The sequence below is a fragment of the Podarcis tiliguerta genome, assembly GCF_965153285.1.
Source record: "Podarcis tiliguerta genome assembly, chromosome: 3".
Lineage (NCBI taxonomy): Eukaryota > Metazoa > Chordata > Lepidosauria > Squamata > Lacertidae > Podarcis > Podarcis tiliguerta.
The window spans coordinates 102,469,656-102,495,130 of NC_139536.1; the positions used below are offsets into that span (position 1 = coordinate 102,469,656).

Genomic DNA, 25,475 nt, shown 5'->3' on the forward strand with positions numbered 1-25,475 from the left:
AGTTCAGTTTAGTGGATACATCTACCATAGCACTTTTCCAGGGACACCCTGAGTGTGTTGGCTTTGCAACAAAGTAAGTACCTAATAGGGCACGGGTGGCACTGTGGGTTAAACCACAGAGCCTAGGACTTGCCAATCAGAAAGTTGGTGGTTCGAATCCCCGCAACGGGGTGAGTTCCCGTTGCTCAGTCCCAGCTCCTGCCCACCTAGCAATTCGAAAGCACACCAGTGCAAGTAGATAAATAGGTACCGCTCCGGCGGGAAGGTAAACAGCGTTTCCATGTGCTGCTCTGGTTCGCCAGAAGTGGCTTATTCATGCTGGCCACATGACCCGGAAGCTGTACGCTGGCTCCCTCGGCCAATAAAGCAAGATGAGCACCGCAACCCCAGAGTCGGTCACGACTGGACCTAATGGTCAGGGGTCCCTTTACCTTTAAGTACCTAATAAACTCATTGGTAGCCAGTGCAGTCGAACCAGGATCGGTGTAATATGCTCAAACCGTCTTGCTCCGGTGAGCAACCTGGCCACTGAATTCTGCACTATCTGGGTATGTCTCAGTATCTGCTTTAGATACAGAAGGTCACAGGTTCAATCCTGGGCATCTGCAGGTAGGGATGAGAGACACCAGCACGAAACCCTGGAGAACTGCTGCTTTCCAGTGTAGACAATCCTGACCTGGATGGACCAGGGGTCTGATTCAGTATAAGGTAGCTTTCTATGTTCCTGTCGATCGCTTTGCAAGTTTGAGAATACCAGTTGCCCCAACTCCCTTGTACCAAGCTGAATCTAGAAAGAGCCAGTCTTGTGTGTTTATCCTCAAATGGAACACATTCCCAATAAGGACTATACAAAGAAAGTTGTGCCAGGTTTACTCATCTCATCCTATCGCACAGGGTCCTGCAACAGTTCTTTCCTTTATGAGTAATTGGATCTGATGGGCCTGTGTCAAAGGATTGGTTATTTTGAACAGACCAGATGGAATAAGCTGCCCTGAGTTACTTCTAATGAAATATCTCAAGGGAATCCAAAAGATTAGGTTAGCCTTCATAAGATGACAGTGAGCACATGGCAAGTGAGAACTGAATGCCAGGAGGCATTTCCAAAAAGTAAAGCAACCAGTCTTGCCAGAGGAAGCAGCCGAGGCCAGCAGAGGAAATCTAGCAGAAAGTGGAAGAAATCAGGTCAGCGGTAAAAAAAGCTGAACATAAAGAAACTCTTTCCAACATCTGAACTATTAGTATGCAGCTGAAAAGACTGTGATCCTCACTACTATCGGTGCCAAATCTTTATTTTAGAATTGCTATCTCTTTAGAAGGGACGCGGGTGGCGCTGTGGGTTAAAACCACAGAGCCTAGGACTGGCTGATCAGAAGGTCGGCGGTTCGAGTCCCCGCGAATGGGTGAGCTCCCATTGCTCGGTCCCTGCTCCTGCCAACCTAGCAGTTCAAAAGCACGTCAAAGTGCAAGTAGGTAAATAGGTACTGCTCCAGCGGGAAGGTAAACGGCATTTCCGTGCGCTGCTCTGGTTCGCCAGAAGCAGCTTAGTCATGCTGGCCACATGACCTGGAAGCTGTACGCCAGCTTCCTTGGCCAATAAATCAAGATGAGCGCCGCAACCCCAGAGTTGCACGACTGGACCTAATGGTCAGGGGTCCCTTTACCTTTACTATCTCTTTAGTAAGGTTGAATATACATCAGGAGTTCTGAAACTGTGGTCCATGCATACCCTTCATTCACGTGGTCTGTAGCATTCCCACGTTAAACGGACAAGTTGATTTCTAATTGCATTTCTATAGCTTCTTTTGTTTCTTACATGGTATGTTATCATATTACGATTTGAATTGTATGGATCCAAAACAAAAAATCCTATGGCCTGTGTTGCTTGGATCTCAGCTTTGCCATAGGGGAATAACCTTACATTTCTAACAAATCTTAGGTGGCCATGTGTCCTACTTTACAAAACACAGTCCTGTATTTGAAGGACTGTCTGATTAAAGATGAAGAACACTAAGAAGGAAAGTCTGGAACTTTGAACACACTCATGAAAAGTCAGCAGTTAGAAAGTAGCCTGATCAGGTGCATGGCTCATCTGGTCAGCGTTTTCCCCATCATGATGAGAGCTGCGTGGCATGTCTGCTTAGATTATACCTATACTTTCTGATTTTTCATCTACACATGCAGATCAGCATGTGCAAATTGTACGCAAACCTCTTTCTGGCAGCGTGTTTCCACTTCTTTTTCAGTTGCATATAAGTGGCCACTGACTTGAAGGCTAGCCAAACTCACCAGGAACATGGGAACGTGTCGGCTAAGTTTTAGAACAATAGGTCCTTGGGGAGTTATCTGCTTGCTTTGGTTTTGCCCATTTTGCCATGAACTAGGGTTGCCATTTGGGATGCAGGTGGCACTGTGGGTTAAACCACAGAGCCTAGGACTTGCCGATCAGAAGGTCGGCGGTTTGAATCCCCTCCACGGGGTGAGATCCCGTTGCTCGGTCCCTGCTCCTGCCAACCTAGTAGTTTGAAAGCACGTCAAAGTGCAAGCAGATAGATAGATACCGCTCCAGCGGGAAGGTAAACGGCATTTCCGTGCACTGCTCTGGTTCGCCAGAAGCAGCTTAGTCATGCTGGCCACATGACCCGGAAGCTGTACGCCGGCTCCCTCGGCCAATAAAGCGAGATGAGCACCGCAACCCCAGAGTCGGCCACGACTGGACCTAATGGTCAGGGGTCCCTTTACCTTTACCTTTCAGGTTGCCATATTCCAAAGAGCAAAAACCCAGACACATTCGGGGGCACCCTCCCGCATCTCCATTGCTCTCCACCCCCCTGCCTCTGACCCCTTCCTTGCCCACCTGCTCGCCCCCCCCTTCCCTCTCCTCTCTTTGCTGTCTTTGGCCCCCTGCTCAGGAGATTCTGCATCTCTCCAGACGATGCAAGAATGAGCAGCCCCGGGAAGATCACACTAGGTCACACCAGAAACTGTGCAAGGCCTAGCATTCGCTCCAAAATAAATAAATAAAATTAAAAACCCCAACGCCAGACACTTCACATCAAATGCAAAAATCCACCTGGATGGGCATGCTGGCCCCAAGAAAGAGAGCATGCCTGGGGAAACCCAGACGTATGGCAACCCTAAACTAAATAGGACAAATATCATCAAAGGTAAAAAGAAAAGGTAAAGGACCGCTGGACAGTTAAGTCCAGTCAAACTTGACTATGGGGTGCAGCGCTCATCTCGCTTTCAGGCCAAGGGAGGCGGTGTTTTTCCACAGACATCTTTCCGGGTCATATGGCCAGCATGTGGTCACTTCTGACCAACAGAACGCCTTGACAGAAACCAGAACGCATGGAAATTCTGTTCACCTTCCTGCTGCAGTGGTACCTGTTTATCTACTTGCACTGGCATGCTTTTGAACTGCTAGGTTGGCAGGAGCTGGGCCAGAGCAACGGGAGCTCACCCCATCACACGGATTCAAATTACTGACCTTCCTATAGGCAAGCCCAAGTGGCTCGGTGGTTTAGACCACAGAGCCATCCGCTCCCTTATCATCAAGCTCCTGACGGACAAGCACTCTGTTCCCACTGACCATGTTCTTCTGCCCTTTAGTGTTGCTCCTCAGCTAAATGATGATTTTAGGTCAAAACAACAGCACCTAGTGACAGCATCCTTTGTGGTATCTTGGTCTTATTTTCCATACGAAACGTAAGCACCATGGCAGCATGGGGTGTGTGGCAGAATTGCTGGGGGAAGGAGAATGTGCCCCACTGGAAAGACGGAGAACCCACAGCATTAAGACACCCAGAAACCCTCACCAGGCCTCATATTTGTTTCTTTTTCTTTAAAAACCCTGCTGTTCTGTTTTGTAGCTTTTTGACTGAAACAAAGCTAGGAGGACCTCTAGAGGTGAACGTATGCATGAAGCCAACCTAAGCTCAAAACGGTGGTTGTTTTCCAAAATCATTATCACACATGACACAAGCTGTGCCCAGTCCTGCCGGTAACCAAGTAGGTGTGAATGTAACATGACAGCCTATCTGGAAACCCTGGCAGTTTTTAGTGCTGCATTAATCTCTGCCTTACTGGATTGCATATCCCTGCGCAATAAGATTGCAGCCCACCAGGAGGCCTTTGGGCAGCTCTAAGGGGCTTTTGTGACAGCTGTTGGGTTACTGGGTTTCTTGCAAAGAATGCTGGAATAGTTGGAGAATAATCTGATCCAGAAAGAGGCCTATGGTGTGCTTACTTGAAGAGATTGTATTACTCTTTCTTTTCTCTATCTGCATATTTTTCTGTTAGCATAGAAAAATATTCTTTGGAAAAATTAAAGAGAACATGAGCAATGCTCTTTTTCTTTTAAAAATGTGGACTAAATGGAAAGCACATGTTACATCAGCCTTGTGAAGTAGTCTGGTGTTCCTATACTGTACTAGTATTGCTCAGATGGATGGGTGAGAGGGAGAAGGAGAGAACGAGATTTGGACTCATGATGCTATCGGGATACAGTCATACCTCGAGTTGAATGAGCTTCGGGTTGAGCGCGTTCGAGTTGCGCTCTGTGGCAATCCGGATGTCATGGAGCATGTTACTTCTGGGTTTCGCCGCTCACGCATGCTCAGACACTCAAAATGACATCACGCGCCTGCGCGGTAGCTGCAAAACGCAACCCGCACACAGGCAGATGCGCCATCGCGTCTTGTGTTCCATTCGGGATGCGAACGGGGCTCCGGAACGGATCCCGTTCACATCCCGAGATACCACTGTAGTCACATGCACAATCCTGATTTCAATATTATTTGCCCCTGTAAAAGTTTGAGGGAGGTCACACAGCTTCATTACCAATCAGTGCCTGTCCCATAACATCCTACTGAAATCCCACGTTCAGACGATGTTTTCTGTCTACAATCTCCAGCCGTTCAGTTTGACAGGGCGACCCTGGGATCTAATATTATAAGTGGGAGGGGGAAACTCCTGTACCACACCATGCATATATTTTGCAAACCTCAGAAATGACCCCCACACCTTAAAAAGGTAAAGGTAAAGGGACACCTTGCCATTAGGTCCAGTTGTGGCCGATTGGGGTTGCAGCGCTCATCTTGCTTTACTGGCCGAGGTAGCCGGCATACAGCTTCCGGGTCATGTGGCCAGCATGACTAAGCCGCTTCTGGCGAACCAGAGCAGTGCACAGAAATGCCATTTACTTCCCGCTGGAGTGGTACCTATTTATCTACTTGCACTTTGAGGTCCTTTCGAACTGCTAGGTTGGCAGGAGAAGGGACCGAGCAACAGGAGCTCACCCCGTCGTGGGGATTCGAACCGCCGACCTTCTGATCGGCAAGCCCTAGACTCTGTGGTTTAACCCACAGCACCACCCGCGTCCGTCGACCCCGATTTCTTAGTTACCTTTATATTCATACTGAAGTTCAAAAAAATTGTTAAGCATGAAAGACTTGTTCATTATGATTCTTTGATACTCAGGGATCTAAAAAGCCTACGGCTACTGGCCAAAGCAGAGTTATTTGGGAATAAGCACCACTGAACATAGTGGGGATTTGCTTCGGGGGGGCGGCATGGGTAGGATTGTTGTTTATCTTTTCTGGGGGGGTTTAATTTGAAAAATCTACTCTCTGGCACATGAGCAACAAAACAATACAGACCCCATGGCTTCTATTAAAGCAGCTTGCCATGCCATCTGCTTGAGAGTAACCCACAGAGAGGAATAGCAAGAGCTGCTTTTGGATCCAAAATGCACCACCGACTCATATTATAATGCCTCCTGTGGCACCTAAATTGACAGGGCTTTGGCAGGACGTTGGGTGACTGTTTGAAATCGAAAGTGGAATTTTACAACTGCATCAGAAAAGTTGAAAACAAAGAGAGAGACTTCTCCAGAGTACCTCTGAGTCAACAAAGGAGATGAGGAATAATTAATATGGACATAATATTTGATTAAGGAATAAAGGAGCAATGGATGGAAATTAAAACCTCACACAGGAAGAAGAAAGGAGAACTTCATTTGAGAATTTACAAATGACTATATGTGCTAATGCGAATTGAAGTTAATCACTGTAGCTGTGGTATAAGGGATATTATCCAGAATGGATTGTATTTGGTTTGAGCAATAGTCAGGAGGCAGAATTAAAGGGAATCAGACCCTGAAGTACAGCACGTGGGAAGCCATACAAAATTTATAATTAGCTATATAATTTGATTTGTTTCTGAATTAGTATTGTTATTTGGTATTAATATAATTTGGTGCATATTGGATTTTTGTAATTGGAAATTAATAAAAATTATTTAACCCCCCCCCCCAAAAAAATGGCAGCTCATTGGTTGGCTTGCTCCACCGAAGGGCCATATCCTCAGCACACAGGAACAGAAAAGAGGTCTAAGTTGAGAATAAAGCAGAGAATGATATACATAGGCAATTAAAACCTAAAGCGTAATACAACCACTGGAGGTCAGCATAAACCTACTGAAGACCCGTGTATGAAATCTACAAAGGGGAACGCCTCACCTGCCTTGGTCAAAGACTCGTCAGGATGCAACAGAGAAAAATGCAGGGTGTAGAGCCAGTTGCACATAGCAAAAGGGAGGAATGAGTTTTCCAACAGAAGAGAAGCAGAGGCTACTGCAGTTCTTGGGGAAGGAGTACAAGAACTAGAAATGTGGAGATTCAAACCGCCAACCTTCTGATCAGCAAGACCAAGAGGCTCAGTGGTTTAGACCACAATGCCACCCGCGTCCATTGCAGTTTGAATCTACTTGCATGCTTTCGAAGAGCTAGGTTGGCAGGAGCTGGGACAGAGCAAAGGGACCTCATCCTGTCGCAGGAATTCAAACCGCAATGGATGCGGGTGCTGCTGTGGTCTAAACCACTGAGCCTCTTGGGCTTGCCAATCAGAAGGTTGGTGGTTCAAATCCCCACAACGTGGTGGACTCCCGTTGCTCTGTCCCAGCTCCCACCAACCTAGCTGCTCGAAAGCATGCAAGTAGATAAATAGGTACCATTGCAGCGGGAAGGTAAACAGCATTTCCATGCGCTCTGGTTTCCGTCACGGTGTCACATTGCACCAGAAGCGGTTTAGTCATGCTGGCCGCATGACCCGGAAAGCTGTCTGTGGACAAACGCCGGTTCCCTCAGCCTGAAAAGCAAAATGAGTGCAGAAACTCCATAGTCGCCTGTGACTGGACTTAACTGTCCAGGGGTCCTTTACCTGTTGTTGTTGTTTTACCTTTACTTCTGAATACTTACATGTTGCTGCCCTGCTATCGACGCTCTAGACATCTGTGTCTGGGGAGCACAGCATAGGCATGTACGATGCAGCTTGAATAGATCAGAACTGGATCAATCGTATAACAAAATCCAAGACTCACACGGCGCAATCTGGGCCTACGCATGCTTATTCCTTACACACTTATGCATGAGCTCGCTTGCCCATCAAACTGACAGGTAAAGCAATCCACTGCAGCCCATAGCTGTTGTCAGCACAAGACAGAAGCATATGAGGGAATAAAAAATGAATGTATGTCCTGCTGCCTTCCAAACATCAAGGGTAAAGGTAAAGCGACCCCTGACCATTAGGTCCAGTTGTGGCCGACTCTGGGATTGCGGCGCTCATCTCACTTTATTGGCCGAGGGAGGTGGCGTACAGCTTCCGGGTCATGTGGCCAGCATGACTAAGCTGCTTCTGGTGAACCAGAGCAGCGCACGGAAACGCCATTTACCTTCCCGCCGGAGCACTACCTATTTATCTACTTGCACTTTGACGTGCTTTTGAACTGCTAGGTTGGCAGGAGCAGGGACCGAGCAACGGGAGCTCGCCCCGTCGCGGGGATTTGAACCGCCGACCTTCTGATCAGCAAGTCCTAGGCTCTGTGGTTTAAACCACAGCGCCACCCACGTCCCTCCAAACGGCAAAAACCTCCCTTAAACAATGTATCCTTGATAACCTCAAATTGTGACATAGCAAAATAAAATGTTTCCCTTTTGACTTTTATTTAGCAACACAAAACACATTAGTGCAGTGGTTCACAACCTTTTGGGGGCCACGCCCCACTAAAAATCCTGATACCCCCCCCCCCATGACATATAATTCTTATTATTCAAAAAGTGAACTCCTATTCATGTGGAGGAAGCCTAAAAGGCCATCAACTGTTGCAGTGAAAGATGGGAAGGATTTGCTGATTTAATTATTAACTGGAATACAAAAATGGGAGGTGGGAGGAGGTCGAGGAAATAAGTCATTGAAAGATAAAGATATGAAAAATGGATGTGTTTTTAAATGTTTTTGCTTTTTCTTGTTGTGTGGATGTATTGGGGTTTTTTTGCTTTTATTTTTGATGTATTATCTCTTAATTTTTATATATATATATATATACTGTCTTTTTCTTTTTTTCTGTAACTATAAAACTTTTAATAAATATCATTTTTTAAAAAAAGGCCATCAACTGTTAATAACTCATTCTCGAATTGCCCCCCTCAAAAATCAAATTGCCCCCCTGTGGGGCATGTGCCCCGTACTGGGAACCACGGCATTAGAGGAAACAACAGGCTCAGGCAAATGGACGAAGCACAGATAGTAGGCACCTGCCTATAATATTTAGTATTTATTGTTCTGAAAAGTAACAAAGAGAATACTGTCATTTAGAAGGCAATAGCAGTTTGGGGCATTGGTTAAAATCACTTGCAAAGTAAATCAAAATTATGTATTAGTCCTATTTATGTGTTTTTCTTCCCTTTCTATTGGAAAAAAGGTGTTTAGGAAAAAGAGACTTTCTGTTTTTCCCTAGAATCTACAACAGGGAAGGCGGAAGGTCTTCTTTTGCTCAGCGCTTCTGTAGTTCCTTTCTTTAACTGTCCTGGTTGACCACTTTACAGACTTCTATTCACAGAAGAAATCGATGGCCTGAGAAAGAGAACATGTTGTTGTTGTTGTTTGGGTTCACTATTATAGTTTTTAAACACCTTTAAACAATTAGAGCCAATTCTGAACAAAGGGAGTTGTGGAAAATCAGTTGCTTTGAAAACATGGTGCGTTGAATCCAGACAGCCATGCTCCTTGTTGAGGCCCAACTGAACTCAAGAGTTCTTAAGTTACCCGTTACTTCAGCGGCTCAGCTCCAAGCCTGACTGACTAGATTCAATCCAGAGTGGATCTACACAGATATCAATAAACACTGTGAAAATGCTTCTTTTAAAAACATAAAATATATATGGAATTTGCCATTAGCTCATCAGCTCCATCTAGTGTCATATTTAGTGCCACACATCTAGAGTCACGCTTAAAATGCACTTAAAACATTATATTTGCAGCTGTATAGCTGACTCCCCAGTGTCTTCTAGGACCACCTCTGACTTGGCTTTTTGAAAAGCAAATGTCCCATGTTTCTTGCAAAGTTGCATACAAGAGCAATGTTGCATTTCAGGAAATACTAAGACCCAGTCTCGCTTCTGTATTTGGTTAGCACAAGCTGCAGTAGCCTCAGGGATGGAGGCTGTTCTGACAGCTTTTAGGATTTTGTTGCGTTTCCTGCCTCTTTGCCCCACAAAAAGCCTCTGATGCTGTATTCTCCATGACAGGAACTGGGTTCCCCCTTAAAACCTGAAGACAAAGTAGTTGAAGAACATCTCCAACTTCTCCCTCCCCAATGAGAAGGCCTCTAAAATGGTGCCAGCATAGAGCCCAGGTGGCTGGCTTGCCACCTCAGTGAGAACTAAGCCAAAGTTCCATTTAGGAAAGAAACTTGTGGTGCTTTCAGAACTCAAATAAGGAGAAAAACAAACAAGCAAAGTCAATGTCCCTCTGTGAAGGAAACCAATAACTCAGAAGGTGAGACTGTAACACCCAGTGCAGTCAGGAAAAAGCAACTGGAAGCAGTCTCACCAAACAAGCACAGAGCATACCTTGTGCCCAGAGGAGTGTTGTTCTCAGTGTACATGAGGCCAGGACCAAATCAATAAGAAACATCTTGCAGAGGCTCATTCGGTAATTTCAAGGATGCAAGATTTTCACTCAAGTTACCTTAGCAGAAGGTATGAGGTCGCCAATTATGGGGTCACCAATATTCAGCCACTGCGGAAGCTTCGGCCACAAACCATCAAAGCATTTGTGTAGCAACATTTGCATAGCTTGCTCATTTCTTACCTTCGTGGAAACTGTCTCGTTTGCTTCCTGATAGATGTGCTGCTCTGTGACTAAATTCCTGGGGAAATATCCAACAGTGCCCATCTGGTCCTCGTATTGCTCTGCATAAACCTTACGGGTTAGATCAAACAAGCCTGGAGTTAAGCACAGCCATTCTTCAGAGTAAATGAATTCGCTGCTCTGTTGGAAGCATGGGCTACCCAGTCGCCCTGTACACTCTTTGAGGTTATTTCGGTCAGCATAAGGTACTAACAAAACAGATTTGTTGTTGTTGTTGTTTACCAAAAGGCACATATAAACAATTGCATTTCCAAGAAAAATGTGAGCTCATACAGGTTTTAATTCCTCTTCTGTAGACTTGACTAATCATATTCTTAAAAGCCTTATTTCCTTAAACTGGGATTTCTTGAAAAGCTTTGCCCTGGACAATACCCAACTCCATTTCAAAGGGTTTCTGGGCAAGAGGTTTTCTGGTGGGTCCCATTCTGTTGACAATGGAGCCTGGTGGCTTCACTGGTGCTGAGGCATTTTGAAGTAGTGCTCCTTAGCTGGGTCTGGCCATGGGTTAAATTTCCCACAATGCTCCAGAATGACAATACATCAAGACAGCGCTATTTTTCTGGGGGGGGGGGGGGAGAGATATGCCAGAGCTCACCAAGAACGCCTCCCTTGATCTCTTATAATGGCAATGGCACCCACCTGAGAGGTGCCAGAATTCAGTTCCAGAGAGTTCAGACTAAAAATTTCAAAAAGCCCAGCCCCAGAGGCCATTTTTTTGGACTCATCAAACTGGTCTCACTTTGAATGCCAAACCAGTTTTTTGAGGGAGGCTCAGCTGTCATGGTAATGTGCACTGACACTGGACATTTCAATAAATACTGGAAATATTCCAGTGTTTCACTAGAACCTAGTGGCTTTGTGCAAAAGCAGGTCTAACATTCATAGCACAGACCCAAAGAATAGCTTGAAGGCGTGGCGGACATGGGGGGGGGTGGACCTTTGCTGAAGACAAAGTCCAGGCCTGCCTAATACCCGAGTGCTTGAAAACTGCCCCCCATCAGCACTGCCAAACACTGTTCCTGCAAAATTTTCCCTACTCTCTCCCCTCCTCACTACAGTCTCCCTAGAAAACACACACACTGCACCTGAGGATTAAGGAAAGCCTTTGGAATGGGGCAAGGGACAATACAGGCAGGGGGCTGAGCAAGAGGGGGTATTCCCAAAAGTGCCATCTTGCGAGAGTGAAAATGTCTTTCCTCTCATGCCAGGCAGCTGTGAATCCAATCCCCCTTTGTATGCTTGCTTTGAATTCCAAAACGAAGAAGAAGAAGAGTTTGGATTTGATATCCCACTTTATCACTACCCAAAGGAGTCTCAAAGCAGCTAACATTCTCCTTTCCCTTCCTCCCCCACAAGAAACACTCTGTGAGGTGAGTGGGGCTAAGAGACTTCAGAGAAGTGTGACTAGCCCAAGGTCACCCAGCAGCTGTATGTGGAGGAGCGGAGATGCGAACCCGGTTCACCAGATTACGAGTCTACCGCTCTTAACCACTACACCACACTGGCTCTCACGAAAGAAAGGTGAGGCATACATGTAACATATAAAGGTATTTTTAAAGTTTTCATAAGGTAAGTATTTCTTCAGTCTACTTTAGAGACCTTCCCCACCCCTTCTTATTTTTACTTTGGTACAAATCTCATTCTCTCTCTATCTCTCTCTTTTAAGAAGGGTGAGTGTTTTTTAACCTCCCTGCTTCCCACATGAAGTGCTGAGCAAGGAAAGGCAACAGATGCTTCTGGAGGTGAGCTTGTGAGAATATCGCCTTGCCCTGTCCAAGGAGAGGTGGGGCAGGGGTTTCTCTAAAAACTGTGGATACTGGAGAGTAAATAGCCATGCAGACAAAGGATAAGATTTAACATAGGAAAGGTCCTTACACTCCCAGCCCAGAATTCTGCAGATCCTCTTTCTTGCACCAGCTTTGAGTAAATGTAGATCAGTTGCCCCTTTCTGACGTTAATAAATCGGCAGTCTGGCGCGTTGTAATCGTCTTCCGCCCTTGCCAAGGAGATGGCATCTGGGGGTGGGGAAAAAAACACCAGTAAGATTTTATACAGAATTAAAGGGCTGGCTGGTAAGAAGAGGAAATCCTCATTAATTTTGCAAAGGCAATCATAGAAGCATGCCTTTCCACATTCACAGTTCATCTCCTGGGAAGTCTGGAAAAAGCTAGCTACATTTTGTTTTGTTTTGACATTTATATACCACTCTTTTCCACCAGGGAGCTCGAGGTGGTGTACAGTGGTACCTCAGGTTAAGAACTTAATTCATTCTGGAGGTCCATTCTTAACCTGAAACTGTTCTTAACCTGAAGTATCACTTTAGCTAATGGGGCCTCCCGCTGCTGCCGCTGCGCTGCTGCTGCACGATTTCTGTTCTCATCCTGAAGCAAAGTTCTTAACCCGAGGTACTATTTCTGGGTTAGCGGAGTCTGTAACCTGAAGCGTCTGTAATCCGAGGTACCACTGTACATGTTTTTGCCCATTCCCATTTTATCATCACAACACCCCTGCAAAGCAGGTAAGGCTATTCCAGCCCAAGATCACCCAGTGAACATGGGGGCTTAGTGGGAATTTGAACTCTGGTCTTCAAATCCCAGCCCTACCCTCTAACCGCTAGACCAATATATATTTATGAAAAATATATCCATCAATTTAAAGTTATGCCTGGGATATGGCAAACCACAGAGGGATTCATTCATGCAAGAGTTCACATTTTCAGCACACAGTTTCACAAACGGGTGACTTACATAAGCACTCCTGATCAGCACACAACTTCTTGCTTGCCAGCTTGTCCATAAAAATTCCCTTTGCGATCATCGGGAAAGTGAATCCAAGAAACAGCAGAAACAGCAGCATGCCAAGAGTGTGGGGCATTTTCTTCCCTCCCAGGCACCTCGCTCTCCCTGCCTTGCATAAAAGGAACAGGTTAAGGAACAGCTCTCTATTATATATGTATAAAAAAAATTAAGATGCAATTTTGGAGGGTGGGGAAGAGAAGCTCTCTGACCAATAGGAAGTTGTGAGGGCAACATTCCATCGCTTTTAAAGAGCCAGGGAAACTTCAGGGGGACCCTTTTGCTTTATTTGCCAGGCGTTTTTAAATGCCTGCCTCTTGCTGCAGTTAAGTCATGCTCAACATCACATTCAGCAGATTTTGTGCAAGGATGAAAAACAACAGATCCCCATGAATTATACAGGTTTCCAATCTTATGGGCTGGTTTAAAGTGCAGCAGAAACACAAAGAATCCTATGTTGGGCATGGGCTGGGGAGGAAGTGCCAGAGGAACTTTGCCAACAAAAACCAGACCGATTCCAGTGCAAAGAGACAAGCCATCTTCCCCCACTAGGAGCTTACGAGCCACAGTGGCAGTAATGCAGCTTATAGGAGTGGGATGCGATTTCAGTCATCAAGTTGTGGGTTTATATGTATGCTTGCTTTTGATCCCCCTTACATGCTATCTCAGAGGGTTATATTTGAAGTGTGCAGCAATGTATGGCTTCACAAAGCACCTCAAGAATACAGATGACTGAGCTACTATATGGTAAGGTAAAGGGACCCCTGACCATTAGGTCCAGTCGTGACCGACTCTGGGGTTGCGGCACTCATCTCGCTTTATTGGCCGAGGGAGCTGGCGTACAGCTTCCGGGTCATGTGGCCAGCATGACTAAGCCATTTACCTTCCTGCCAGAGTGGTGCCTATTTATCTACTTGCACTTTGATGTGCTTTCGAACTGCTAGGTTGGCAGGAGCAGGGACCGAGCAACGGGAGCTCACCCCGTCACAGGGATTTGAACCACCGACCTTCTGATCAGCAAGTCCTAGGCTCTGTTGTAAGGCCCTCACAAATTATCACATCCTATTGTGGCTGGTTTCATGACCCTCCAGAACAGCAAGGAAGGCAGCACATAAGGGCTGAAAGGAGAATTAGTGGGAATTTGTTCCCCTTTTTCTGAGAAGCAGAAGGGACACGGGTGGCGCTGTGGTCTAAACCACAGAGCCTAGGGCTTGCTGATCAGAAGGTCGGCGGTTTGAATCCCCACAATGGGGTGAGCTCCCGTTGTTCAGTCCCAGCTCCTGCCCACCTAGCAGTTCGAAAGCACGTCAAAAGTGCAAGTAGATAAATATGTACCGCTCTGGTGGGAAGGTAAACGGTGTTTCCGTGCACTGCTCTGGTTCGCCAGAAGGGGCTTAGTCATGCTGGCCACATGACCTGGAAGCTGTATGCTGGCTCCCTCGGCCTATATAGAGAGATGAGTGCCACAACCCCAGACCAGAGTCATCCGCGACTGGACCTAATGGTCAGGGGTACCTTTACCTTTTCTTACAAGCAAGAGCCACCTCCGCTTAGAAACCGAGACATTCAGTGGTGTATGAATTATGATAACAAAATGAATCAAAATCCTTTTCAGAAAGTTTCATACCTCACTTTTCAGCCAAGTTTGGCCCCCGAATCAGTTCATGATGAATCTGCAAAATGGTGTAATATATTGAATGGTTCCGGAAGACCCTTCCAGTTGTGTTGCATCAAGCCTCCTCTCCAATCTCCTTTCAACAGTATCTGAAAGCGCAGCTTCTTTCTATAGGTTTTAGTGTGTAAATCTGCACGTCATGAATTGCTGCCTTCTATCTGTTTGGTTCAAGTGTGTTTTGTGTTGTCATCTGCTCAGATTACAAATGTAGAAGAGTGGGATACAGATATCTGATTATTTCTTTATCTGTTTATGGCAAACTCTTCTGGTCCTTGGCAATATATATTGTACAAAGGGCTTCCCAGGGACATCTGGAGTCGCAGGTGGACTTGGCTAAGAAGTAGGTGGCAGAACAGAAAAGCAGCCCTTCCCTCAATTTAGGGGAGCTGGTGGTGACCCACACCCATTCCGCACAAGTTATTTAATATATTCAAGGCTAAGAACCAGATGTGCTTAGTAAGTCTAAAGTGTCACTGACCCCAACCACCCATGGTCACTCTAAATTAAAAGCTGGGTATCCAAGAACACATCAAGCAGAGAATACAAGCACAATGCTTCGGAGCATCAATAGCACTGAATTCATTGGAATCAATATTTCAGTGACCGTATTATTGAGTAGGGAGTTCAGCATTCAAACCCGTTTTAGACACCCTCCTGCTATGTAGACTTCTTATATAGTGGTGCCTCGCAAGACGAAATTAATTCGTTCTGCGAGTCTCTTCGTCTAGCGGTTTCTTCGTCTTGCGAAGCAACTCTATTAGCGGCTTAGCGCTATTAGCAGTTTAGCGGCTATTAAAGGCTTAGCTGCTAAAAGGCTATTAGCGGTTTAGCGGCTTAGAAAAAGGGGGTGGGGAGCGGAAAAAAATCTCAAGACTCACAAGACATTTTCGTCTTGCGAAGTAAGCCCATAGGGAAATTCGTCCTGCGAAGCGCATCGAAAAACGGAAAACCCTTTCGTCTAGCGGGTTTTCCGACTTGCGAGGCATTCGTCTTGCGGGGCACCACTGTAATACATTCTGCAGATAATGGGTTCATTTAAAATGAAACTACCATGCTCACATTCAGCTCACCGTGTGGCTTATTCAGATTCTGGGAAAACGTCTGGATAGCAGCTCCCTATTACTGCAGGGGCTTAGTGATACCTACTGCATATTTCAGGTGGACACTGAATACATATGGACACCTGCAAATCACCTGGGAGATAGCCCCCCCCCCCAATAGTGATGCTAAGACTACTGAAGTCAGTGACTACTTATGAATGTATTTCCTTATTTACATCTTTACGGTAAAGTACCAGTTCAATTTTGGATGCAGTCATACCTTGGTTGTTGAACGCCCTGGAACTCGGACGTTTTGGCTCCCGAACGCCACAAACCCAGAAGTGATTGTTCCAGTTTGCGAATGTTCTTTTGGAAACCTAACGTCCGACAGGGCTTCCACAGCTTCCGATTGGCTACAGGCACTTCCTGCAGCCAATCAGAAGCTGCTATTTGGTTTTTGAACGGACTTCTGGAACAGATTCCGTTCGACTTCCAAGGTACGACTGTATCCAATACATCTTTCCAAATAATCTATATTGCATTGTCTACTCTAGACAGATCCCATCCCTGACAGTATTATTTTCACAAGCAGCTCATCCAAGATTGTTGACAACTCTTTCAAAATATAGAACAGCCTCTCAGTTATCTGTATCTTCACCAGGACATTTGGAGTTGTATCTAAGGAAGATATCCCACTGGCACAAGGGAGCACCGCCTCACTCTCCTCCCTTGTGCCCTTCCTCCCAAATCTGTTTTTAGGGTTCCCCCAGCCCTCCAGGGCAGGTTTTGGGGTAGCAAAAGAACTTCTCATGGAATGAGCATGTATTTCAAATGATCAGCATTTCCAAGTACATTTCCAGTCCCTAAAAACTATTGCTTTTCATGAACCACAAGTACACCTTAGATTACTGTTTCAAGAGAGAAAATGCACCTTTATTTCTGAACAGGTAACTTTACTGTGAAGGAGCCCCTCTAGTCACAGTATACAAAACGGACTTATGTACAACAACCAAATTTTACAGCTTCCAGCTTTTCAGCTGGCATTCCTTGAATGTGTTTAGAATCCTTACATACTTGTACTGACTAACTCCCAACAATGCCATACCAGATGTTTTCCTTAAATTCAAGGAACCACACTTCAGTCAATCCAAATTACCCTACAGCATGTAGGGGGAAAGAAAAACCAAACTGAGCAAGTCCTTCAGGGATCCTAGTTTCCTTCCATCACTTCTTGGCATAAGTGATTTTCATTGCATGCGAAGGGGTAATTTTAAATCCTTGGAGGGCATCGCGAGCAGCTCCAGCCTGCCCATCGTTTTCAAACTCCACAAATGCGATGTCGTGTCTCCCGGGCACCAGGCGCACTTCTTTGAAACCAGGGAACCTTAAGAGAGAGAAATTTAAACAAGATGACATGCTTTGATTTTGCAGGTTACAGGCTGTTCTTATTCTTCAACCAAAAAAAGTTTATAAAATTGAAATTCACCGTTGAAAATAAAGCTGAAAGCCATAGGCTGAATTTGCCAAGTAAAACATACCAAAGATGCCAGGAACATACTTGTAACACAATGGAAAAACAGAGCAGCTGAAATGCAGGCATTACAGACTTCAGACAATGTTTTTCATTTTATGAAGGCCACTTTGTGCCAAACTATTTTTCAGTTAATTTCCATTCAACAAATACGATTCCCAGAATGGATTTGTTCTCCTGCTTCCAAACCTTCTCCTACAGAGCTAATTCAACACAATCTCTATCCAGCTTTGACAAAGCATAATTTACTAGAATGACTAACTTAGAAGTCACATGATGTACACTTACCCAAGTATACAATGTATGGGTACTTATGTTTTGCCAAATATTTCTATACCTTAAATGCAACGTATTTCACAGTTTGCATGGCTACTGTTTCTAAAACTTATGTCGAGTCAGACTATAAACACAGACATCCTGCACTAAATCCGAGACAGGTTAAAATCCATGTTTGATATTGTCTTTCCTTGTCCCTCAAACATGGCTCATTACCAGCATCCCAGTTTTATTTTTAGAACTCCATTGACTGTTCTGCCTTTCTTACTCATAAATGCAAATTTAAATCAGCGGCTAATCCAAGAGGCAGCATGAAATGTTTAGGAAGGAGAAAGTTGCATGAACAGCCACTTCTTTGTTATTTGAAATGTCTTTGCCATCAGAGGCCAAAAAACTGAATTCATTCAGCTTGAACATAACCAAAGAGGCAAATTCTTAAGTCACATCTGACAATAACAATGAATTTTTGTTCTATGAGTGCATATAAATGGCAGCTTGAAAGAAGGAGGTGTGTTTCTAAAGAGTCTTGGCTCTCTATAGCCCTCCACAGCTTGCACTGAAGGCTCCATTATCTCAGCCCATCCAAACTGCAAAAACATAGTTGCATAGAACCAGACATCATTCTTTGAGTTCAAATGGTGGAATCTATTGCAAATGACAGAAGGTTAGAAGACCACGTATCTCACCACTGGGTTCTTGAAAGTTTCTACAGAAGATGAAACTCTTAACAGCCCAATCCTGTGCAGTTTACTATAAAAATCCCCACTAATTTTGCTGAGTCTCAAATGCAGGTGTAAAGGATTGTAGAACTATATATATCTATGTATCTAGATGAACTTACTGATTGAACAGCATTGACAACATCATTTCATTGGTCTCTTCTGGCAAGTTGTTGAGGAAAAGTATATAGTTCGGTGGATTATCAGGCACCTGTAAAGGAAGCAGCAAATAATGTGCTATGGTACGCCAAAACCACATTTGCTTTAATATTTATAAATGTTAACAGTAGCTATTTTGGCATAACTCATTGACGTTAACCCAAGAAGCTGCCAATTCTTCATTTGACATAAGAAGAGAATTGGGGTGGACGTAAACAGATTCAAGTTGTTTGTTTGTTTCTGCACTTCACAGGTTTTAAGGTTAGCTAAGGAGTCTAATATAACCAGGCAGCTATTCTGAGCATTTTCAGTTAAGAATACGGCTAGATAGTATACTCCACAACATCTCTCCTGCAAAAGGTCCAGGTAGTTGGCACTTCAGGCATTCAACAGCTGTCAGCCCAGCTCTTTAAAAACAAAACCCTCACATACTAAGTATTCAGTTTGTGGTGTGCTATCATCTCTGTTATCCTAATAAGGACTTGGCACACTTAGAATGATAGGATTAAATTACAGATTTTGGACACTGTTTGCTTTTTCTACAACAATAAATGGAGGTACAGTTATATATTTACAGTCCCTCTAAGCAAATACTAGCGGATAACACTTACCGACTGCTAATTAATCATTTACAGAAGCTGGTCATATATGAATAAAGCATGTTGCTTCCAAAATGCATGTATCTGTATACAAAATATGTAGCTCTAAAAAGACCAACGTGGTGATCTGAAATTGGTGTACTTCCAGTGCAAAGGATGTTAAGGATTACCTGTTGATTCTGCGAGTTTGCTTGGGAATTTGCTGAATTCTGGTTTGCTCCCTATTGAGAAATAAAAAGATTTTTTGTTTTTAAATTATGCTTCAAGACCTGAAGTCAGTATTAAAAACCCACGTATATTATAATTTACCCTACAGAGTTGCTAGAGGCTCATATTTTAAATAGAAAAAAAAATACTTACATGGGCTTATGTTTTTAAGAGCTAAAGGTAAAGGGACCCCTGACTGTTAAGTCCAGTCACGGATGACTCTGGGATTGCAGCGCACATCTCGCTTTACTGGACGAGGGAGCCTTGCCACTTGTGGTTTTGCCAACAGTTGCTAGTAGCAAACACACACACACACACACACACACACACACACACACACACAGCTGCCTCCTTATTCACCAGCACATATAAGTGACTTTGCCCTCCTATTCCCTCCCAACAACTCCACAGTCTTGTTTTTTTGCAAAAAAAAAAAAGATGGACAGGATAGCTGGAAGGAAAAATAAAATGCTCAAAGACAAACAAATCCAAACAGCTCTGCAAAGTAAACAAAAGTCCTGGATTCCTCAAATAATTTTCTTCTCACAATAACAGCGCCCATGATACCCAAGCAGAACAAATCTGGGAGATTTTTTTATTCTACATGTGGCAGCAATATCACCTGGTAGGTAAAATATTCTGAGCTCAAAGGGGATCAGTCATTTTGCTAGGGAAAAGTACATTTTTTGTTAACTGCTAACCGCATAAAGCTAGTAAAAAAACCAACAACTGTCAGGCTCAATTTCACAATCATATTTCTGTTTCCTCAGAAGCAAGTCCAGCTGATCTTACTCTCAGGTTAAGCAACTGTTGGTTTTTACGTGTATTGTTTTGAAACCGAGGCTTAACTCAGCTTACATAACGCATAGTCCTGTTCTACATGTCTCCCAACACATGTACCCTACCATTTGTTAATGTTATAGGCAAATGTTAAAGAAAGAGGCTTATTCTTTGACCAACGGCAATGAGATCTGGACAAACTCACTCACCTGATTTGGCTTCTTTGCAGCATTAGCAGACTGTTCCAAGGACTTGATCTTCTTCTTCTCTTTCCTCTTCTCTTTATCAGCAAATGTACCACGCATTTTAGAAATCACATCGGAATCTGTTTTTGCATACTGGATGCGCTGTTGAAATTAGAATGCTGCATTAAGCATCAAAGCTGTGAATTTGAGCCTGATATTTTGGAACAGACAAGGAATAAAGGGGAGTGGGTTGAAGGTCACAGAGTATCCAGCTAATGAAGTGTTTGAAAAGCTAAGGCAGTGTTATGTATTGGCACCTGGAGTCCAACCCAGAGCATGAGTTACATACAGTGCTGCAAGCCTGTTGGGCACACTGCCAGACATGGCACCACCATGCCATTAAATGCCACCCTAGCCAGAAACAAGGTGCATCTCCAAAGAAAACATTATAAATTGTCTAGGGTAGGGAAGAACAGCCACAAAATACTTGGTTTTCACAATGAATTTGTATCAACGTGGAATGCATAAAGATTTTTAAAATACACACTAAAAAATAGGATTTTCTTACAGAAGATTCAGGTCTTTAGACATGTTTTTAGAACAGTCCCCTTAAGACATTTACTTCTGTTCAATTCTTGGGCATTTTCCAAAGTTGATTAGAAGCTATCCATAAATATATCTCAAATGGGTTGATCAAGGTGTTCCTAACACACTTCACTGGCTATATTTTAATCAAAAGAGAGCTTTTGACAGTTACATTAAATTAGCAGTCATATAACGAGGAACTGAAACTTATTTACAGAAGAAACCTGAACATGCTTACTTAGAAGTCTTACTGATTAGATCAGGATCAGAATAAAATCCAATCAGATGGCAACCCGCAGATTAGGGTTGGGGACCTTAAATGCTCACTGTTTCTGCTGAACTTATATGGGCCTGTGAGAAAAATTGGGAGGCCACTTTCATGCAAGTTCTTATGAAAGGGGAGGGGGAGTCAGACTGAACCCCGACCAAAGGCCTGGCGGAACAGCTCTGTCTTGCAGGCCCTGCGGAAAGATGTCAAATCCCGCAGGGCCCTGGTCTCTTGTGACAAAGTGTTCCACCAGGCTGGGGCCACGGCCAAAAAGGCCTTGACCCTGGTCGAGGCCAGTGTAATCTCATTGAGGCTCAGGACCTCCAAAATATTATTTGCGGGCCGTAAGCTCCTCCGTGGGGCATACCAGGAGAGGTGGTCCCGCAGGTACGAGGGTCCCGTAGGTACGAGAGTCCTGCCAGCAGAAGCCCTGAAGGACGTACACTTGTGCAATGCAGCTTCCCCTCTCTCCGCCCCCTTAAATAGGCTCAGGAACAGTGCAGAGAGGCGAAAGAGAGAGGAACATCCCATCTGACAAGCCAAATCACTTGCCCTGAGAGAATGATCAGCATAGTGGGGTGCTGAATTCCTCCCTTAGTGTTTGAAGAGCCTAGCGAACAGACCAAAAGCTTTAAATATACTACCTATTGCTCTAGGCAGAGAAACCACAAGATCCCCAGCCACATTGTTCTCTTATGTTTTGCAGTAAAATATAAAGCTCACCATTGGTTTACCATAAAATGGAAAGCCTTGCAATTGTCTCAGGGCATTGGTGGAGGAGCCAAGTTCTTTAAATATAACAAAGGCCTGTCCTCTCATCTTCATCGTCTTTAGTGCCACAATGTCCACTACGTGGCCAAACTGAGAAAACAGTGCATACAGAGATCTTTTCAGTTCTGTTAAGGGAAGGAAGAAAAGGAGACTTATACTTGTATCTGCTTCTAAGACACCCACAGCATCTTCAAGGTTACGGCAATCACTCCAAGAGACAGCACATGACTTGGGCAGTGAAGCCAGCCAAGTTTCTCACTCTAAAATCAGAAAAGTCTGATAATGCAACATGCCAGACATATGATACTTTCAATCATCACCTCTTACCCATTGTTTGCTGAAATGTTAACTGCTCCCAGCCAATCCCCTTCATGGGAAATTTCTGTGCCATCATTAGGTATTTCAAGACATCGATAACAATTTACCACTCTGGAGAAAATGACTAACAAATCATTTATATTTGAATGCTCTTCCCCCCTCTCTATACATTATCAATATTTTTCAGAAAAGCCGAGTTACAAAAATTTACCAAAGACCAATCCTCTCTCATGGTGGTGAAGAGATGGCATGAAGCAGCTTAAGGTAAAGGTAAAGGTACCCCTGCCCATACGGGCCCGTCTTGACAGACTCTAGGGTTGTGCGCCCATCTCACTCAAAGAGGCCAAGGGCCAGCGCTGTCCGAAGACACTTCCGGGTCACGTGGCCAGCGTGACATCGCTGCTCTGGCAAGCCAGAGCCGCACACGGAAACGCTGTTTACCTTCCAGCTAGTAAGTGGTCCCTATTTATCTACTTGCACCCGGGGGTGCTTTCGAACTGCTAGGTTGGCAGGCGCTGGGACCGAAGAACGGGAGCGCATCCCGCCGCGGGGATTCGAACCGCCGACCTTTCGATCAGCAAGCCCTAGGCGCTGAGGCTTTAACCCACAGCTTACAAAAACTTTCTGTTTCTTGACTAAGCATTCAGAATAAGGAATGATTTATTTTCATACCTTCCTTTTTAATTTTGTCATTAACATTATTGATATACAGTGTATGGTTTGGTCGGATATCCATCTTTTAATTTCTGTCAAGCTGACCTGGGAAAAAACAAAACCAAGAATTTATTTAGCGTACTTTCTATAAAAACAAAACCCCTGAAAGCAGCTTACATTGAGTTATCTGATTTTATCCTTGCAATCACAATGTGAGACAGGTGTACCTGAGATATAGTGACTGGCCCAAGCCTACCCAGCCAGCTTTGTGGCTGAGCAGGTTTTGGAAGACAGGTCTCCTCAGTCCAAGTCCCAACACTATAGCCACTAAATGATGAGGGCTCTGTACAACAAAATACAGCATATTTAAAATTAAAGATCATAGCTGACTTATCAGACTACAACATTTAATTTTAAAAAGAATTAGTGGACAACGCTAGCTATTTCTACTCAACACTATCCTAGTTTACAGGGTTGGCAAAAGCACCACAAATTGTATCCTACTAATTTACATTACTTCTGGTAGCCAAATTGAGCACCATTTGGTGGAAAGGCAGGATGGAAAGTTAACAAAACAAACATGCATTAACTGGCTGCAGCTGCTCCTCAAAAGCTCGTACATAACTTTATTTTTATTGGCAGCATGTGCGCCCACACGAGTTTTTAGCTCAGATACCAAATCCTTCCTGACCTAGCTCCCTCTGCATAAAATAAAATACCAGCAAGGGGGTAAAAGAAAACTGGGCTGGGGCACTGCTTTTGGGTGTTATTGGGTTGTTGTTTTTATTTTAATTATATATATTGTGGTTTTTATGTTGATCTTTGCTGTGAACTGCCCTGAGATGTCTGGGTATAGGGCAGTACAGTGGTACCTCGGGTTAAGTACTTAATTCGTTCCAGAGGTCCGTACTTAACCTGAAACTGTTCTTAACCTAAAGCACCACTTTAGCTAATGGGGCCTCATGCTGCTGCAGCGCTGCCGGAGCACGATTTCTGTTCTCATCCTGAAGCAAAGTTCTTAACCTGAAGCACTATTTCTGGGTTAGCGGAGTCTGTAACCTGAAGCGTATGTAACCCAAGGTTCCACTGTATATAAATTCAATAAATAATAATGATGCTTTAGGAGGCTACAAGGGCAGGATTTGGCTACACCGACTAGGCTCGGCGAGAAGGGTATGTACACGTGTGTGTGTGTGTGGATACCTTGTAAAAATTTACTAAGTCGCCCTATTTACCTCCCTTCCACCCCCACCCCCCTAAAACACTGAGCCCAAAGCTGAAGCGGGACTCACAAAGGCCTCCCTCTCCCTGGATAATATTACGAAGAGCAGCCAAGTAGATGGGGGGGGGAGGCGTGGGAAGAGCATGTATGCGGGTGGGTGCAAGTAGGGGACACCCCACTGCCACCCCCTTTTGTGCTTCTCGCACAAAACCTCCCTTGGAGGTTTCTAAGCAGAGGCCGGGTCGGCCACCTGTGGCCTAGCCGAGATTCCGGCATTGCAGCGGGTTGGACTAGATGGCCCTGTGGGGTCCCTTGTATGAGGAGATTAAAGAGCCCGATGGTGCCGCCCCTAAAAACCCACGGAAAGCGCCCCGCTCTTTCGCTCTGCCTGTACCGTCTCAATGCCTCAAACCGCCTCCTCCAGCGCGCCACCACCCGACATGCCTCCTTCCTTCCTTCCCTTCCGTTTCCGGCCAGCGGTGAGGTGCACTTCCGCTCTCCCCTCTGGGCCCTCGGTGAAGCTTTCCCTTATAGCGGGCAACCGCCACTGAAGGGGGAACGTTTTTCCAGAGAGGTGAGCGGGGATGGGGGGGAAGAAAACCCGTAGCGCATGCAGCTTGAACTTCCGGTTGAAAAAAAAACCCAACAACCGGAAACTCGTCATTGGACGTTGGTCCGTACGGGCTCCGTTGTAGGGCCGCTCTGCGCCGCCTCGTGTCTATGGTAAAGTATTGGGAAGTTCCATCCTAGACCGCGAAGCGCTCTTAAAAAGGAAGTTGGAGACGCTCTAGCCATCCCCCTCTATAGAATTTGCCTTCTCCGCTCGAGGCCGCTCAATCAATGCCCGGACGGCCGATTCACGACGAGTTCTTCGGCTATCGATTGGTTCATTTCCGCTTTGCGAGCGCAGCTGATACAACGATACAGACACGTGTGGTTCACGGGGGTGTTTTTTACTGCTGCTAAGTCTTGGGGTGTTTTTTTTGTAAGAAAGGTGCCTCTGAGCACGTGCAGAGAGCCCCTCTGAACTGCTACCAGCTGCCATGCAGATTTAAAGAGGCAAAGCACTTCCTTTTAGAAATAATTCCTTGCACATGGAAAATGATATTATTATTATTATTATTATTATTATTATTATTCATTTATACCCCACCCATCTGGCTGGGTTTCCCCAGCCACTCTGGGCAGCTTCCAACCGAATAATAAAAACAATACAGCACCAGACATTAAAAACTTCCCTAAACAGGGCTGCCTTCAGTTGCCTTTTAAAAGTCAGATAGTTGCTTACTGCCTTGACATCTGCTGGGAGGGTGTTCCACAGGGCAGGCGCCACTATCGATGGTACTGAACACCGAGTAAATGGGCAAAAAATTAGTTTTTGTAAAATATGCTGGGATTTATGATATGCAAAATGAACCATGGAAAGAAGAACAGAATTCATTTATATTTTAATGATGTTTAAATGAGTAGTTTAAATTGTAAA

General features: G+C 44.7%; 2 protein-coding genes across 3 annotated transcripts; both read right to left on the reverse strand.

Annotated features, from left to right (window-relative positions):
* Window positions 1-8,483: 8,483 nt before the first annotated feature.
* OTOR (otoraplin) lies at window positions 8,484-16,108 on the reverse strand. The gene is made up of 5 exons (XM_083431875.1): window positions 15,999-16,108; window positions 12,956-13,115; window positions 12,084-12,223; window positions 10,149-10,259; window positions 8,484-8,909 (listed from the first exon to the last, which is right to left on the reverse strand). The coding sequence occupies exons 2-5, from the start codon at window positions 13,080-13,082 to the stop codon at window positions 8,886-8,888; spliced, it is 402 nt and encodes a 133-aa protein (XP_083288001.1). The 5' UTR covers window positions 13,083-13,115; window positions 15,999-16,108; the 3' UTR covers window positions 8,484-8,885.
* Window positions 16,109-16,623: 515 nt separating this feature from the next.
* On the reverse strand, window positions 16,624-24,646 carry SNRPB2 (small nuclear ribonucleoprotein polypeptide B2). 2 transcript variants are annotated; one of them, XM_083431844.1, is made up of 8 exons: window positions 24,387-24,458; window positions 22,998-23,113; window positions 22,789-22,875; window positions 21,751-21,923; window positions 20,199-20,336; window positions 19,173-19,223; window positions 18,367-18,455; window positions 16,624-17,102 (listed from the first exon to the last, which is right to left on the reverse strand). In XM_083431844.1, the coding sequence occupies exons 3-8, from the start codon at window positions 22,850-22,852 to the stop codon at window positions 16,943-16,945; spliced, it is 675 nt and encodes a 224-aa protein (XP_083287970.1). In that variant the 5' UTR covers window positions 22,853-22,875; window positions 22,998-23,113; window positions 24,387-24,458; the 3' UTR covers window positions 16,624-16,942. The 2 variants fall into 2 exon arrangements, with proteins under 2 accessions (XP_083287970.1, XP_083287969.1); XM_083431843.1 differs by lacking the exon at window positions 22,998-23,113 and having other exon boundaries at window positions 24,387-24,646.
* Between the last annotated feature and the right edge of the window lie 829 nt (window positions 24,647-25,475).